Genomic DNA, 17,032 nt, shown 5'->3' with positions numbered 1-17,032 from the left:
CGTCTACCCAGGGCTATCCTGCCGCTCCACGTAGCTACCCAGATACCAGCGTTTACCCACGGCTATCCAGCCGCTCCATGTAGCCACCCAGCTACCAACGTCTACCCACGGCTTCCCAAGCCACAACAAGTAGCTTCCACGCTACCATCCGTCTGCAAGCCCATCTACTAGTAACCCGACCAGCTCAGTCAGCCTACCTGCCGGTCCCAGTCCGGTCCCTCCAAGTTCCTTCTGGTCACATTCCAACGTCTCAAGTTTCCAGTTCCAGTCACTCATCACCAAAGGCAGTTCTCACTGCTACCCACTTCTTATAATAAAAGAGCTATTCATCTACATCATCTGTGGTTCCAGTCATGCTGGTCTCCGTTGAAACCCGATCACCACCTGAGACAGGTAACTCGCAGACACCAATTGTGACAACATCAGGTTATCTTAAACACACACATACCGCAGCACATATCCTAACCCACTGCTCCATGCTCTTTCCTCACTATCTACCCCATCTGTGTCGCCCCTGTCTGTCTGCCCTTCCCCTTTAGAATGTAAGCTCTCACGAGCAGGGCCCTCATCCCTCACGTGCTTCTTCTCCCCCTACTTATAGTATAATTTACTCCTAACTCCCCACAATGACACCTAACACCTGGTTGCTCATGTCCTGCTGCTTGTGTTAGGCAGCTATGTTTATAAACCATGTCCTTGTTCTGTATTACTATTAACTGTTTTTCTTGTGTGCTCATTTATGTACTGTGTAAGGCGCTGCGGAACCTTTTGTGGCGCCATATAAATAAAGGATAATAATTTTAGTGAAAGGTTCAGTATTAGAACTGATACACAGGAATAAAGACAAGTTTTCTGCCTGGAAGTGTCTGTGAGCGTGCATGGGTGGGTGATGTGTGAGCGTGCATGGGTGGGTGATGTGTGAGCGTGCATGTGTGGGTGATATGTAAGTGATAACAAAACAAAAACAGCACATCTCAAACAGAAGTAAAACCATCTTTATTAATTATCGAATACAGAACAATAAATATAAATCAGGACATGGCATAATCTTGTGAATACAAAGTCATACAAAGTGGATATATAAATATAGAAATCTATACGTATAAAAACAGTGGTTTTCACAAACTTAGGGGAAATAGTGAGCAGCAGGTTTGATTCCGTGTTCATCGGGTAAAGCTACTTCCTATGTCAATGGCTGTAATGGATAATCCCATCTAGAATTTATTTTAACAACTTGCTTAAGTAGCAGAATTGTGGAAGTCCTATACTAGATGACCCTGCAAAGTGTGACAATAAATACACTTCAAGAAGAAGGCACAAGATGCATTATCTTAAAAGTATAGGATGAGAAACAGTGCAAAATAATAGGAAATTAGTTTGTAAAAGTTACATTTTTTTCGGCTATTTTGTAGCTGGATATAGAGAGACAAGATTTTTTAAAAGCAGGTTGCCAGGTTTGCCTTTAAAAAATTCACATTCTAAATCTTGCTTCAAAATCCAAGACAAAATCTGGACATTTACAAACTTGTACCCTATTATAAATTATACACCCCCAGTCTTAGTCAGCTAAGAGCTGGTGCAAGTCTTTCTGGAGACTAAAAATGTCTGTGCACCAGTCTGCGCAGCAAGGACCACCAATAAATACACACCCTCTCCACCCCTTGTTTCAATGATTTTGCTCCACCGATTTTAACCTCTCTTCCCGTGGGCTCATGGGTACCAGAAATCTAGGTGAGCTTGGCACAAAGCACTATCATAGAGGAATTTGCACTGTGCATTGCCGCTTGGTGCTGTTTCAAATTTTCACTAAAAGATACATTTTTATGTACAGTTCTATTCAAAGAAAGTACTGGCAGTCCTGTTAGCAGGGAATGTATTGAAAGCAAGAACACTTGTTTATCTCTAAGATAGTCTTATTATTGCTATTATTCGGTGTTGTGCACAACTAGGGAAGTTTTATCAGACAAGGTTAACTAGAAAAGTAATAATGAAACTCTTTTTTTTTAGTGCCACTCAAACACTTCACAGGATTCTCTCTACAATGTGGCTTTATATGCAATTAGATGTTCCATATGACCACAATCTGTGATTCTTTAAAACAATTGGTGGCATCCAATTCACCCCGAACATTAGTTCGTGCGCTAATGGAACCCCCGGGGCTATCCGATCAGCCCCGAAGTCCGCCTGACGCCGGCACTAATAGGGGCTTTTTTTTCTGGACCTGATTTGTCCTGAAAAATTATCCCCGAAACGTGCCGTGCACATAGGTCCTTGAACTTATCATGGATCCTATGTGTTTTCTCACAAAAAATCCTATTTTTTCAGCCGAACAAATAGGATACCGGGATAAACAAACAGGGATTATCACCGAAAAATCCCTGTTTTTCATCCCTGAAAATATATCGGGGATAATTGGATATTCCCCAATGAGTAATGAATACTCACTGTTGTATAAGAATGAATAAATAAACTGAAGTTCATTCAACTTAGAAAACATAAATTCCCCTGCGCAATAAACTAACATAGGAAGACAATGTAGATGTAGCCTATTTCCCTTTAATACCATTTTCACTAGTCCTCTATTGACTCCAATCGTACTGGGCTGAAATGCAATACTGATTACATTTCCTGAAATCATCAGAATTTTCAAGGATGGGAAATGAAACACCTAATCACCTGCATACAGCACTGGGTACATTTGACTCTTTTAAAAATAGTTTATACTCCTCTTGGCTTAAACAGTGTACAAAATAGTAGTGAAACAATTTCGGATGAACGTAATCCAGTGTAAGAAGCTGTTTTAGCTACTAACCCAATCACAATCTTTCACTTGTTTGGCTAAATAAAACAATACTATACAAATGTGTTCATGTCTTAATGTGTTTCTTCCACCTTCTCCAGAATGAACATTTTGGCAATATTCTAAAAATGCAGAAAGTTGCAAAAAGTTGATTGTAGAGAAGAGGGCTAAAATAATTTAGCACAGAGGGATAAAGGAAAGACATAGGAATATTATGTGACAACAGAAATGTGATGAGTACAGTCGACATGACCTGTCTACTGTGTGGCCACAACAGTCTATAAGCGATTCTTCTCCACAGAGCTATAGAAGAGCTCTGGTTTACACACTCGGCTCACACATTCATATTCATATGTGTGCTGGTCCCCCTGTTCTCATAGATTTCCATGTATGATCTTCGGACATGACTCAGGAGGAATGCAGTGAGACTCATGTTCTACCAGCCCTGCTGGACATTGACACCCAGGAACACATGGCTTAAAGCAGTGAGACTCCAGAACTCCCAGGGGAACATCTTTATTAAAACAGGTCTTGGCGCAGGGAGGGCCGCATTCATCAAACACGTAACCTCTGTCATGGGGGCAGCCGACAGCTTTAAGAGAAAATGATTAATAATTAGAAAATATCATAGCTGATAAGCTGCAGTACAAACAGGACAGACTGCTTTATTTGTCAACACTGTGCACTTTTAGGAAAAGCACAATCGCTGACCACAAAATGGTGACAGCTGTATGTATTTGGCAAAAACAGGTGGATTAATAAACTGTGTGATCAAGGACAGATTAAGGGGGGAGGAGACAGGTGCGGTCACCCAGGGGCCCCCACACACAGAGTTACCTGCTCCTGGATGAGGGCTGCCATGACTCTGTGTTCTGTATGCACAGTGAGTGCATAGAGCACAGAGCGACTCCCAAGATGCTTATGAGGGGACTCACGCTGGAGCCGCTCTGTGCTGTGTACACTGTGACTGTGCAGGCAGAACACGGAAGAGCTGGAAGGTATCAAGTGGAGCCTGACATGCCGCGTGAGGTGAGAAAGGGGTGGGGGTGGTGGTATTGCTGTTTAGCAAAACTGGGCACTGTGGGGTATATTGTGGAGCATAAAGGAGGGAAGTTAGTTGGCCCGGGGCCCGCACAAGTCTTAATCTGGCTCCGGCTGTGATGCCCTACAATGATAGATTTATACTGCACTCAAACTGTAAAACAGAAAGTTCTTCACTAAGTGACTGTAGTATGATGAACAAAACTGAAACTGTCAATTTAAACCAAAACCTGGGAGCCAGGGCCGTAACTAAGGTGGTGCGACTAGTGCCGTGGCACAGGGCACCACAGGTCAGGGGGCTCTGTTTGGGCCTGTCAGTTTTCTGTTTATTATCATTCTCACTTGTAGCTTCCTCTTAATTCATCCCCAGCATCTCCTGGTCTCCCCCATCTCTTCCCTGGCCCTTTCCCATGAGGCCATGTCCCTTTTTGTCCCTATTTGAAAAATGGGAGGGCACCATTGCTCTTCTGGCACAGGGCACCAAAAAGTTTAGTGTAGAGGTAATGTATTTGGCAATGAGTGTTTGAGATAGTGAGCAAAGACAGTATATGATTATAGTGTCTAATAATAAATGGTATTTATTCTATTAGCTGATAAATATTACAATAATTAACATAATACATATCTATCTATATATATATATATATAATAGGCGAACGCTGCTCCTCACCTCTACAAGGGGAATTCAGGTGTGTTGCGCACACGGCGGCCACTAGATGGTACCCGATGTCACAATTCAATTGTTGCTCCATTTGGGCGCGCACAGCCACCAACGCTGACATTTTTGCTTGCAGCCACATGAGCTGGTCAGCAGAAATGGCCAAAAAGTGACCTGTTTGAGCTCGCAAACAGGACTTTTCGCGGGCACAACAAAGTCCCGTCATTTTGACGGATTGCTAACTAGTAGGGATGTGCAGGCTCGGATAGGTTTGAGTTTGAGCCTGCACATCCCTACTAACTAGTAAATAAATGAATTGAATTGAAACACGTTACCATACACCAACATGTGATATAGGCGTATATGTAATAGCCTGTGGACTACAGGCATCGGCGAGTTCCGTGTGAGACTGCCCGATGTTTTAAAGTAGAATTTAAAAGGCTCTGTGACTTAATGACGAGTTGTGAGTACGTGTAATTATGCTCCTGCATGTGGTCGAATATCGGCATATAGTTATGTGCACAGATTGAGGGAGCAATTAAAAAGTGACATGTGTTCAACTCTACATCATCTACAAAGTCTAGAGGAAGGGTCATTTATAGTACTGTTTCATTCACAGAGCTACATAACCATGCATAATATACACAGTATGTACTAGGAATGTAGTCAGGAAGCCGATGGTCTAAATGCCGACCGCCAGCTTCCCGACATTTTAATCCCGGCAAGGTACTAATGACAGGCGTCGAAAACGCCTGTCATTAGACCTACGCCGGGAGACTGACGCCCAGCATACCAAACGAAGGTAAGCCGGGCGCAGACAGCCACCGGAGGGGAGGGTTAGGTTTTAGGACTCCCGGGGGGACTTAGGGTTAGGCACCCCCCCCCCCCCGAGAGACTTATGGTTAGGCTGCGGGGAAGGGGGGGCTAGGTTTAGGCACTTAGAGGGTTAGGGTTAGGGTTAGGCACTTGGGGGGGAGGTTAAGGTTAGGCACCCCTAAGGGAGGGTTAGGGGGGAAAATAGGGTTAGCTTTTTAACGATCGGGATCTTCGCCCTTGCCGGGCTGCTGCTGTCGGGAATTGAACCATCGACCATGCGGCTGGCGGTAATACCTACTACACCCATGTACTATTATGTATGTTGCCCTAACTATTAAAAAGAACATTGTGAGTTTTTGGCTTGCCAAGTTACTTCACTGCGCTTTCTGCAATGCACCGCAGTGACAAAGCTAATCCACATTCACTTCTTTTGAAAAGTGTGATACTAATTTTTGCTGCTAACTGGCAAGCCGAATGAGATAATTGCTACAATAAAGGCTGCTTCATCTGTATATGATTTCAAGCCCAAGCAAAGACATATTGAACAAATACAGTATATACAGTAAGTTATTTGTATTTTCTTAGATAAGAATTTTTTTAAAATACCAAATAAACCATGTAATTACCGCATAGAGCTGGAGATCTCCACTGTAAGATGACACCAGCCTCTCTGCACTCTGATGCATAGGCTTCTAAAGCATCACAGAGACACTCATCTCCTGCCCCACAGGCACACAGATCATACACACATGATGCAAAGAACATCTCAGGTGGGACCACTCTGTGACATGGCTCAAACACACTTTTCTTCAGTAATTTGCAGCGCTCATTGGCTTCCTTTCTGGCACGATATCCAGCCAGTTTACAGGGATCCACATCTTGTCCATCCCAGCATCCACTGGTAGAGTCATTACCACTTTGAACCTGTGTGCAAAGCAAATCGCTAAAAATACTAAAGGGATAAGGTATAAGGAATATTTTTTACTGAAATATTTATTCCTCCACTAACGCATACAGGGTAGGACTGGCCCACAGGGGTACAGGGGAAATCCCCGGGGGGCCTCACTGCCTGAGAGCCCCACCTCCTCTTCTAGTTTCAGGTTACAGACAGTGTACTCGAATTATACATTGTTACACTATTACAGGGTCAGTTACCTGGTAGTGCAGGACCACGGATGAACAGACCATGCACTGTCGTATCCATGTTGTCTGCATGCTATGTCCTCTATAATGACTGGCCAAACCTCCATGTTGGCTGGCCACATCCCTTAGGCATGGGCCCTACCACTGCCTTCCCCCAGTGGGCCCTTTATACCCCAGTCTAACACTGAATGCATAACTGCGTAGCCCAGAATTTATGACCGTTTCTGGCCAACTGCTAATGGCAAACTCACCCTCCAGCTATTTCCAAAAGCAGCCTCAGAAAGAAGAATCTGCCCTCTGCGGTCACGCAGATCGTCCTGGGGGTAATTGTTAAAATTTCCACAGAGGCCGCATAGGTGATCACGATATGTCCCAGGGACACTGACCTCGAGGTGAGAACGCCCATTCCATTGTACCTGGTAAGTAAGAAACCATAAGAAACACATCATTTTGGTCAGAGTCGGACATCAGAAATATATAATCTATGCATCACAGAACTTTTTGTTGTCTTATTATCATACAGAAAATACGATTTAAATATTCATCTATTTTATCTTTGGAAAACTCACAATTACAATTGGCAATTTTGTATTTATATTTTTTTCCATGATACATTCTAGCTTCCATCACACATATTAGTGCGTCTCAAGTGGTGCCACCAGTTATTCTGTATTTTTATATTCTATCTCATAAACCTACCTGCTACTGCAGTGCATGCCTACTTATGTAACGTTCTAGAGTTATTACATATATACTGCCAATATTCTCTACCACGCGGCAGCAATACGCACAATGTTATTCCCCGTACTGTATGTTCCCACTGATGATATATACTCAATCAGTACCTTCACTCCAATATTACTGTTCAGCAGAATGGTGTTTGTCTTTCTCTCAATGTATATATAAGGCTCTTTTAGGAAAGGCAGCTCTACAGTCTGGTAATCAACCTGCGGATAGAATTACTGTAAATAAAGACAATCAAACAACCAATACGTAATGTTTATTTGTGTAAAAGTTCAACAGCAAGAAAAGTGCACAAAGAACATTAACAACGGTATAAATAAGATACACAAACAACTACACCAGTAATTAAGATTCAAAGTCAATGGAAATAATGACATAAGCAGCAGGTAAGAGGTTGTCTCAATTGTCTCAGGACAGATCACTTTTTCTATTATAATTTTGTTATATTTACGGGGCTTCATTTACAGTTAAACATCAATACACCTGCAAAAATGTGTCCATTGCCCATACACTTACTGTAGTTTATGTGGCTGTAAAAGGCACAAGTTAAAAATACTCCTTGGTCAATACCAGACACACCTTTTCCCACTACTATATTGATCATAAACACCCCTGACTCGCATCTCATAGCACAAGTGGGCGCAGGTATAATAAATTCTTAAATAAGAAATATAGGTATAAGCTGTGCATATGCGCAGTGCAACACATTTTATGCAAGTCATGTTTATGTAGTGATTGGGCATCTAACTGTGAATCAGGCCGCAGTGCTTATTTTTCTATAGATCCCCGATGCCCTCAAATGAACATAAGTAAGGACAGTAACTTACTTCAGTTTTGTAAATAAAAAGCCAGCAATGAGAAGTAGGGGGTAGATTACGTGGCCTGAGCATATGTCAGATCACATGGGGGACTTCGATTCTCATTTTGAAATGCACATAGGAACTTCATATGACGTGTGATAGATGCATTTACTTGCACATAGCAGTCAGTTTAGTCTCAAAATCACCAGACATTGTTAAAATTGTTTCAATGTTAATTGAATTGATGCAGTACATTTAATAATAATACATGGAATAAACTAGCACTCAATTTTTCTTTTGGTTATCTTTGTATGTTTTATCTTTTTGCATTTATTTTATTAGCCTTGCACTGTTGCTTATGATCTAGGTCGAAGGCAGAAAAAGTATTCTTATAGTGGGCACACACAGATTATATTAAACTTACATATACATAGTACAAATGAGGACCTGGTTCATAGAATTAAAATATAACTTTTATTAGGCGAAATATAAAATAATTGTGTACAAGAAAATAAAGTGATTAAAATACTGACAAAAACCTGTGTTTTGTATGTGTTTCTATTAATCCTATTATTGTCCGCATGATCTATTGAATAAAGAAGATATGCTTGGCCTATTATTGGCTTATTAAAGATAGGTAATTGTCAATAACGACAGTATCTTTTCAACTATTAGATTAATTATATCTCGTTCCACAATACCTCTGACAATATTTACGATATAACGTCACCTCTGACAAGTGTCCTATTTGTGGGATTCATTAATCATCTCTCGATATTGAGACTACTTTCACATGTCAGTTATGTTAAACATTCTTCATCTATATAATTCATGAAATTGCCGCTGTACCCCATCTATCAGAGAGATTTATCTAAAACTCTCTCAAGTTTCGATTATGTCTCAGATACATAACCATATACATTTATAACATACTGTCATAAGTAATTTAATTGATAATGTTAATAGACACACATCTTATTGGTGCAGTATTTTAACAAAGTAATATACCGTTATATGATCATCATATTTTAGTTTCAGTTAGTCATTTAACTGCATCATATCTCAGGATGTTTCAATAGTAGCTTGTAGCACAGATGGAAACATTGTATCCTCTCTACACACAGAGCAGAACTCCAATTCAAATATGCATGTTATTTTATAGCTGTTAGCATTTGTGATAAAACATCCAGTCTAGATCACCGTATTGTGCGCCGCTCACTTAGTCAGAGGACAGAGGGCCTCATTCAGAGTCGGTCGTTGCGGCCGCACGGTCGTACGCCACCGATGTTCGCTATACTGCGCATGCGTAAAGTTCACAATGCGCGTGCGCAAACTAGCCGCTGCGATCAGAAATTTCTCTCTCCTTGAACACAGCCAGGTCGGTAGTTTGAGTGACAGATAGAGGCGTGTGTGGGTGGTAACAGGGGAAGGTGCTTGAAAACGGGGGAGTGGAGATCCGAACGCAGGCGTGCCTCATTAAGTGAACGGCGTTTTATGGGAGTGCATACGGTTTATGGGAGTGCATAATTAACAAAGTAGCGTCATGGCACATGTGACCTGGGAGGTTTTTACACTGACATGATCGTAGAGCTTAAGAGAGGGTATGGTCAACCTTAAGCTCTACGACCAGTTCCTATGGTCTCGATTAATCCCTATATGCCCGGAGATGACGTGTAATGCATACGAGAAGGGGGCGTATTTTTTTGTCTTTCGACCGCTTCCTCCCCTTGGTCGGCCAACTACCGATCCGAACTTAGGGACGCAACTTGCGAGGGAATCATTTGAATATCCGGCCCCTTTTCCCGTACGACCGTGCGGCCGCTTCGACCGACTCTGAATGAGGTCCAGAGCTACAGTTGTAGTTTACTAATAACCCATATTATGAAGAAATATATATTCCCCGATTAGGGACTCATTCCATAATAAGCAATTCATATGGTATATGTATCACATCAATAGGTGATCCTCATGTATTTGAAACTACAGTATTGGGCTTTTCCTATATCATAAACTGTGACATGTAGAGTCCATAGCGTCCCATATGTTAGACCACTGGGGGAACGAGATTTAATTAATCTAATAGTTGAAAAGATACTGTCGTTATTGATAATTACCTATCTTTAATAAGCCAATAATAGGCCAAGCATATCTTCTTTATTCAATAGATCATGCGGACAATAATAGGATAAATAGAAACACATACACAACACAGGTTTTTGTCAATATTTTAATCACTTTATTTTCTTGTACACAATTATTTTATATTTCGCCTAATAAAAGTTATATTTTAATTCTATGAACCAGGTCCTCATTTATACTATGTATATGTAAGTTTAATATAATCTGTGTGTGCCCACTATGAGAATACTTTTTCTGCCTTTGACCTATGTTTATTCTTAGGTGCATCTCTCCAAAAATGTAAAAATTCAATTTAAGAGTGTGGAATTTACTAGGTGAATGGATTTATAGAAATAACAGTTCTTGTGCGGATATTCTTTGTATCTTGTTTGACTGTTGCTTATGATGACAGAGAAAGAATGAATCCTAAGCTCTTTGCTTACCACCACCACCCAGTCTTGTAGAAGCTGGACCACAGCATCCCCAATCAATACGGTCACTTCCTTAGTCCAGGACACGCCACGCTGTCCACGGTCATCATTTGTCACATGAACACTACAGGGAAGTCAGGACAATCAGTCAGGATAATCCATTGCACTGTAGCCTCGCTATACTCAGTCTGTAATAAACCTGATATCACACAATATAAGATGAGCATAAGATCAATGTACACTATTAAACCTCACAGGAAAAATAGCAAAAGTTATTTATTATAGCACCTGATTTGATAATGCAGCTATATGAGGCTTGTAGAAAGTGGCACAGATTTTGCACATAAGTAAGTATTCAACATGTTTTCCTCGGTTTAAAGTAGTGACTACTGCTCACCTGAAGTCTCCTCCTTCACAGTCTTCGCTTAAGACATAGGTGCAGCTACCTTGGAAGTGGTACATCTTACCATCGAAGGTCCTGTAGTGTGGGTCTCCAAAAGCAATACAGGTGGCTGGGCGAGGGATGCAATGGGGGCAGCACATGCCAGGGATCAGGGCTGGAGTCTCATCCTGGCAGAGAAAGAGTGGCATATTCTGAGCAGATGCCTTCCAGCTGTGATACCTGGTGCTAAGTGGAACTTTTGGGCCGGACTATGATTATCATCTATCATGAAACATTACAAAGCAGAATGTTTTATTGCCACTCTGCAGATACAATAGTTAGCCAGGATAAATGTTTTAGTTATATGATGTATAGAAATTACAAGCCTAGTGAATCGCTGTTAGTCTAAAGCTGAGGGAAAATAAGGGTTGACCCTATTTCCTGTGATTCTATAGCACCTAACCCAGATATAATCCTCTGTGTTATTACTCACGGCAGTACAGGATACTTGGGGACATCTCTCACTGTGGCAGTGCACCTCCCCGGAAACACAGGTACAGGCTGTACATTCATCCACCTGCCAATGCTCATTAGACAAGTACCTCTGGCCTTGATACCAGCAGGCTACAGCAGGAGCTGTGAGACATCGTTACATTAGTAATACACTTTGAACTTCATGCTACAGAAAAAGTTGCCATACCAAACAGCGCTACTCACCCTGACAGACATGGCAGCATGTCCCAGGTGTCCTGACTCTCAGCTCTCCTTGTTGGCACTGCGTTGGGGGGCATTCCTGTATTTCACAGTCAACATGTCCCAGCTATGAAGGGCAAATAATGATAGAATTATTCACACCTAATGCTATATAGAACTGTAGGGAGACTTGTCCTATTTTATACATAGTATTTCATAAGCATCCTTATCCTTAACAAGGATTGTCGAAGCCAAAGCAAAATATAAAAGCATACAAAAAACTGTTATTACAAACCTGCACTACCAAAACCCTCTGATTCAGATACAGCCAATGACAGCTCATGCATTGTTATTATATTGTGCATGGGTGTTGCCATGAGAGGTTACAGGCCCCTGTGCTTAGTGAGTGTGGGGGAGGGGAGGGGAGAGTGGGGGGAGTGGCCAAGTACCCTGGGATCCTGCTCACTGATAATTCTCATTTAAAGGTACAATTTACTTCCGGTCAGCAATCATGCACTTAATCCAGATATCCAATAAATCTATCTTTTTTTACATGTTATTTAGATTTATAATTTATCAAAAAATAGTAATTTAAATTTAGGACAACTTTGAATGATTTCTGCTACAGTTTATCAGATCTTATTGCTTCACATACCTATATTATTATCTAAGTATATTTTTGTGTACGTATTCTAGTACACCGACACATTTATATGTTATTGAATACATATACTTTATGCACTGCTGTATTGGCAGTCTGGGCCACCTATTTTCAGTTTAGTAAATAAGAAAATCATCCAAAATTCCAGTAATTACCCAACCAAAGATCTTTATAAACCATCAAATAAAAGTTTTCAAATTAAAATATATGGGGAGATTTATCAAAGCTTGGAGAGAGATAAAGTGGAGAAAGATAATTACCAAGCAATCAGCTACCAACTGTCATGATTTAAACACAGCCTGTAAAATGGCAGTTAGAAGCTGATTGCTTGGTACTTTATGTCTCTCCAAACTTTGATAAATCTCCCCCAATGTTCTTTGAAACAGAGAAATATTATTTACACAGATTAACGTTAGAGCTAACCATGCGATAAAATGACTGTATTAGTAGCGTCAGAAGAGTACAGAGATCAACAGATGTCTAGCCTGGCTACTTCACCGGTACTTATCTCTTGTAGTGTTTCATGTAACTCCTCTGGGTGAGCACTTGGAGAGAAAATGTATCTCTTTCTATCTTTCTGAGTTAATAATTAATCACCTGTTGCTAGCATTTTGCTAGATTTCTTTACTTCAATTCAAAGATTATGAAGGTAGGTGTGTGACTTTGATATTATATATACGCACACACATGGAATAAATAGTATAAATAATAATAGAATAAATAATATGACTTGTACAAAAACTTGGGGTTATGATTTATTATTGATACATATGACCAAACACTGATAGTTATTTGTGTTTAAACAAAAAAAATGGCAGCTGCTCAATCAATCCAGCAGTACTAATCAGGTGCATGAAAGGGAGGGGTCACACTAAGTAGAAAAAGGAGGGGGATTTAACCCCCTATTGTACCTCAGCACACTGAATAATACCTGCAACAATATATGAAGACTATATGGTCATAGAAATTCAGAGATATTAGTTGCATGCATTTGCAAATACATGGGAGGCTGCTGGGCCACGTCACTGCTTCTCTGTTACCAGCAGTCCCTGCTGGTAACAGAGAAGCCGTGACGTGGCCCAGCAGCCTCCCATGTATTTGCAAATGCATGCAACTAATATCTCTGAATTTCTATGACCATATAGTCTTCATATATTGTTGCAGGTATTATTCAGTGTGCTGAGGTACAATAGGGGGTTAAATCCCCCTCCTTTTTCTACTTAGTTATTTGTGTTTAGTAAGGTCACAACACTCATATATAGCTCTAGAACAGTTCAGATCATGTACAGAGCCTAAATATTAACCAAAATAACTAGGAACAAATTGAAGCAATAACTACTGATATAGACTGTGTCATATTAATGACAGTGTGAGCGGCCCCAGCTCAAGGGTGTCTTAAGAGAGGAGGGGGCCCGTGTGCACTCCCCTTGTGGGGCCCCCTCCTCTCCCCGGTGGCCAATAGCCGACTGACGCGGCTGGCCAGCCACCGGAGCATTAGTAGACTCCGGGCACAAGAGTGTGCCCAGAGTCTACTGCGCATGCGCAGAACGCCGGGAAAATGGCCGTGGCGGCCATTGTCTGGCGTTTTGTGCACGCGCAGTAGACTCTGGTCACCAGAGTGTGCCCAGAGTCTACTGCGCATGTGCAGAAGACTGGAAATATTACTGACGGTGGCGGCCATTTTCCGGTGTTCTGAGCAGTGCTGACAGCCGACGCGGGACAACGGACAGGTGAGTTTAAAATAATATGGGTGCAAGGTGTGCAGTGCGGGGCCCCGCACACACTGCACCCATTTAAGATACGCCACTGCCCCAGCTGTGTTTTTCAACCGACAGATAAAGTGAGAGTGCAGTGGCCCCCGAAGTGTTCCAATACTGACATTCAGGGGTAACTTAGGACTGCAGGACAGGTAAGCCCTTAATATCACTATACCAAGCTGGTGGTTACAGTGTTATCAAACTGACTAACCAACACATTGAAATAATTGATCTCAACACATTGACATCTTTCGATCTCTCCCCTGCAGCCCCTGTCCGGCCCCGGAAGCTGACACTGTGCGCATGAAGTGAAAGACTTCTCCGAAATGCCGGAGATATAACTTGCGGAGACAGTGGTTACTGCAACCGCTGTCCCTGCAAGCTCCCGGCTACAATACATAGCAGGGATATTTTGATTAAAAATTAAAATATTCCTGCCGAGTTGGAGCGTTAATAATCATGGCAGTACTGTGATTGAAAATGCACACCTACATAGCATGTCAGTTATCAGCACATTTTACCAATGTCCCTGCAATACTCACAGTACATGTGCATGTGATACAGGGATCTTGTCTGTCTGTCCAGGTCTCTCCATTTGGAACCCGTCTCCCTTCAATCTCAACCACACATTCTGTCAGGAAAAATTGTGTTATTTTGTCATGTTCCCTCACATTATTGAAGAGACAAGTTGGATTGTTAAATGGATGTGCATAAAAGTCTATGGAATTGAGGACAAAAACCGGGTGAAAAAGACAATGAAATGAATATCAGTTACTTAAAAATAGTTACCACAAAAACAAATGATTTATATATAATGAGTGACCATTAAAGTTAGGGTCAGGTTGGCTGAAATAGCAGGGTGACTCCTAAGCAATGAGTGTTACTTAGTCGAAGAGAGGTGAGCTTCATGAGTTAAGTTCACAACTTATCCTGGAACCCTCTTTGGTCAAGTACCCTATCATGTTGCTGCTGATTCCCCTCAATCATGATAAATACTATTGTGCAGCCAGGGGATATACTTACTAAAGATTGAGTTTTCATAGCTGGCGTTTCTCAGGTTGTATTTCAAAGGGCAATACAATGCACACAAAATCAGGCTTGATTTGCATATATTGCTATTGCCTTTTTAAATCCAACCCCCAAAGTCATCTAGAATCAGCGGCTTTGAAAAAACGATCTTTACCTTCAGGTGATTCCATCCCCTATAAATCACACAAATTAATCCTTAGATGTTCATTTGACTATCTATGAACCCAGAAGAGTGGTTAATAAGTAGGAGGAGCCAAAAATGTAGAGCTATTTATCCAATCCAGAGACAGCTGTTTTGATTGTAAAGTCACCTGGGATATACACTGCAGGACTTGCACCTACAGAACAACTAGGAAAGTAAAGCTGGGTACACACTAGGACGTCCTATCTGCAGATATATCAGCCATCAGCTGTGCTGCACAACCGATGTGATATGTCTGTGAATTACATCGTTCACAGACATTGCTGGTACACACTCGCCAATGCACCTACGATATATCAGCCGTTCAATTGAATGGCCGATATGTTGGCCAGTGTGTACGCAACATAAGGGTAAAAGGCTACAAAGGGGCCAAAAAGTTGTAAACAATGCAATAAATGCAAATAGCCAATTTTCTGCAACAACAAGATATTGTTAAACAAAGGAAAACATGTCTGTGCAGAAGTCAGATAAAAGTTTAAAAGTAAAGTTTATGTGTACAAATACAACAGGTTGTATTTCAGAGCTCCTAAATTCTGCCGATACAATATACAAGTTTAGTTTTGCTTCGCCATTCTGCACTGTGGCACTCATACCAATTGGATGCAATTTCTATTTGCAAATGTAAAATGCGCTAGTAAACAAAATACAGCATTTTTGCTCCCCATGCAGAGCTGCCCTCAAAATGGGTCCAGATCAGCATGCCAAGCAGTATGCTCCAGTAGCCAAGAGGAGTAAATGCAACCAGAATATGGCAGGAGGTGTGGCATCACAGGAGGTGTGGGATCACAGGAGGTGTGGCATCACAGGAGGTGTGGCTTAATAGTTATTTTAAAGACGCTTAAACTCAGTAGGCATGTATATGCATTACAGTACATGGCATACAGTGCAATCCATAGGTAATAAAGTCACAGGGAGCAAGTAAAATGAAAATCTAACAAAACACAAAGATAATTTTTTTAAGTTCTTAATAATAAACATATCAGCCACCATCCTCTTTTAAGCTCACTAGGAAATATTTGTGATAACTGCTTGCTCATTGCTTATTCCACTGTAATTGTGCAAATAGATCGTAGAAGCAAAATTACTAGAATATTAGCATAATTGGATGGGATTTAGAGGCATTTAGCCAATCAAATTCCACCGACTATCATCATCAGTTTGAACTTGATGTAGGGTACCACAGGTTCTGCTATCTGGTACGCACCATAAGACGCTTTTTGTTTGAACACGTCCTTACTGTACTTCAACCAAGTTGTCAGGCACCTTCCTACCCACGCATGGAGTCACAACAAGTGGTAAATATGTTTCGGTCAGCATAGCTAAAGATATGTATGGGGATCCGGAGTGCATGCACTGTGCAACTATATGCATTTTGCAGGGAAGGAAAGTGTTTACAGTTAACTTTAACATGAGTCAAGTATGTCTGCTATGGGGTGTGATGGAAATGTTGTGACCAAATACAGAATGAGACAAATATTCTGTGGGAGTTATAAATGTATTTATTTTTTCACTAGAAAGTATTCACTAGAAAGGAGTATTCTGCTCACCTTTGCAGGCAGGACAACATGATCCAGAATGGGTAATCTGCTCTGACCGAGGGCAGCTGAGAATAGGGCAGGCTTTATGCTCACATACCCATGTTAGATCCTGAGGCATGAACACAATATACAGGGATAAAATATAAGTAGTAATGCAGGTATTAAAATGCACCATAAAGCACAGATGAACAGCAACATTGTTCAGAAAATGTTACAATA

The 17,032-nt window shown here is 41.2% G+C and overlaps 1 protein-coding gene across 1 annotated transcript in view; it reads right to left on the bottom strand.

Annotated features, from left to right (window-relative positions):
- Nucleotides 1-1,019: 1,019 nt before the first annotated feature.
- KCP (kielin cysteine rich BMP regulator) overlaps nucleotides 1,020-17,032 on the bottom strand; it is a 127,100-nt gene continuing 111,087 nt past the window's right edge. The window contains exons 44-53 of the mRNA XM_088468658.1: nucleotides 16,823-16,922; nucleotides 14,587-14,675; nucleotides 11,651-11,753; nucleotides 11,427-11,569; nucleotides 10,949-11,121; nucleotides 10,564-10,675; nucleotides 7,304-7,405; nucleotides 6,710-6,874; nucleotides 5,942-6,239; nucleotides 1,020-3,392 (exon numbers count right to left, since the gene is read on the bottom strand). Of these exons, the coding sequence (XP_088324784.1) occupies nucleotides 3,175-3,392; nucleotides 5,942-6,239; nucleotides 6,710-6,874; nucleotides 7,304-7,405; nucleotides 10,564-10,675; nucleotides 10,949-11,121; nucleotides 11,427-11,569; nucleotides 11,651-11,753; nucleotides 14,587-14,675; nucleotides 16,823-16,922 (1,503 nt within the window). The 3' untranslated portion in view covers nucleotides 1,020-3,174. The remainder of the gene's footprint in view (nucleotides 3,393-5,941; nucleotides 6,240-6,709; nucleotides 6,875-7,303; nucleotides 7,406-10,563; nucleotides 10,676-10,948; nucleotides 11,122-11,426; nucleotides 11,570-11,650; nucleotides 11,754-14,586; nucleotides 14,676-16,822; nucleotides 16,923-17,032) is intronic.

Source organism: Taudactylus pleione, unplaced genomic scaffold (assembly GCF_031769625.1).
Source record: "Taudactylus pleione unplaced genomic scaffold, aTauple2 ptg000086l, whole genome shotgun sequence".
Classification (NCBI taxonomy): domain Eukaryota; kingdom Metazoa; phylum Chordata; class Amphibia; order Anura; family Myobatrachidae; genus Taudactylus; species Taudactylus pleione.
This window is presented reverse-complemented; position numbering and strand designations above follow the sequence as displayed.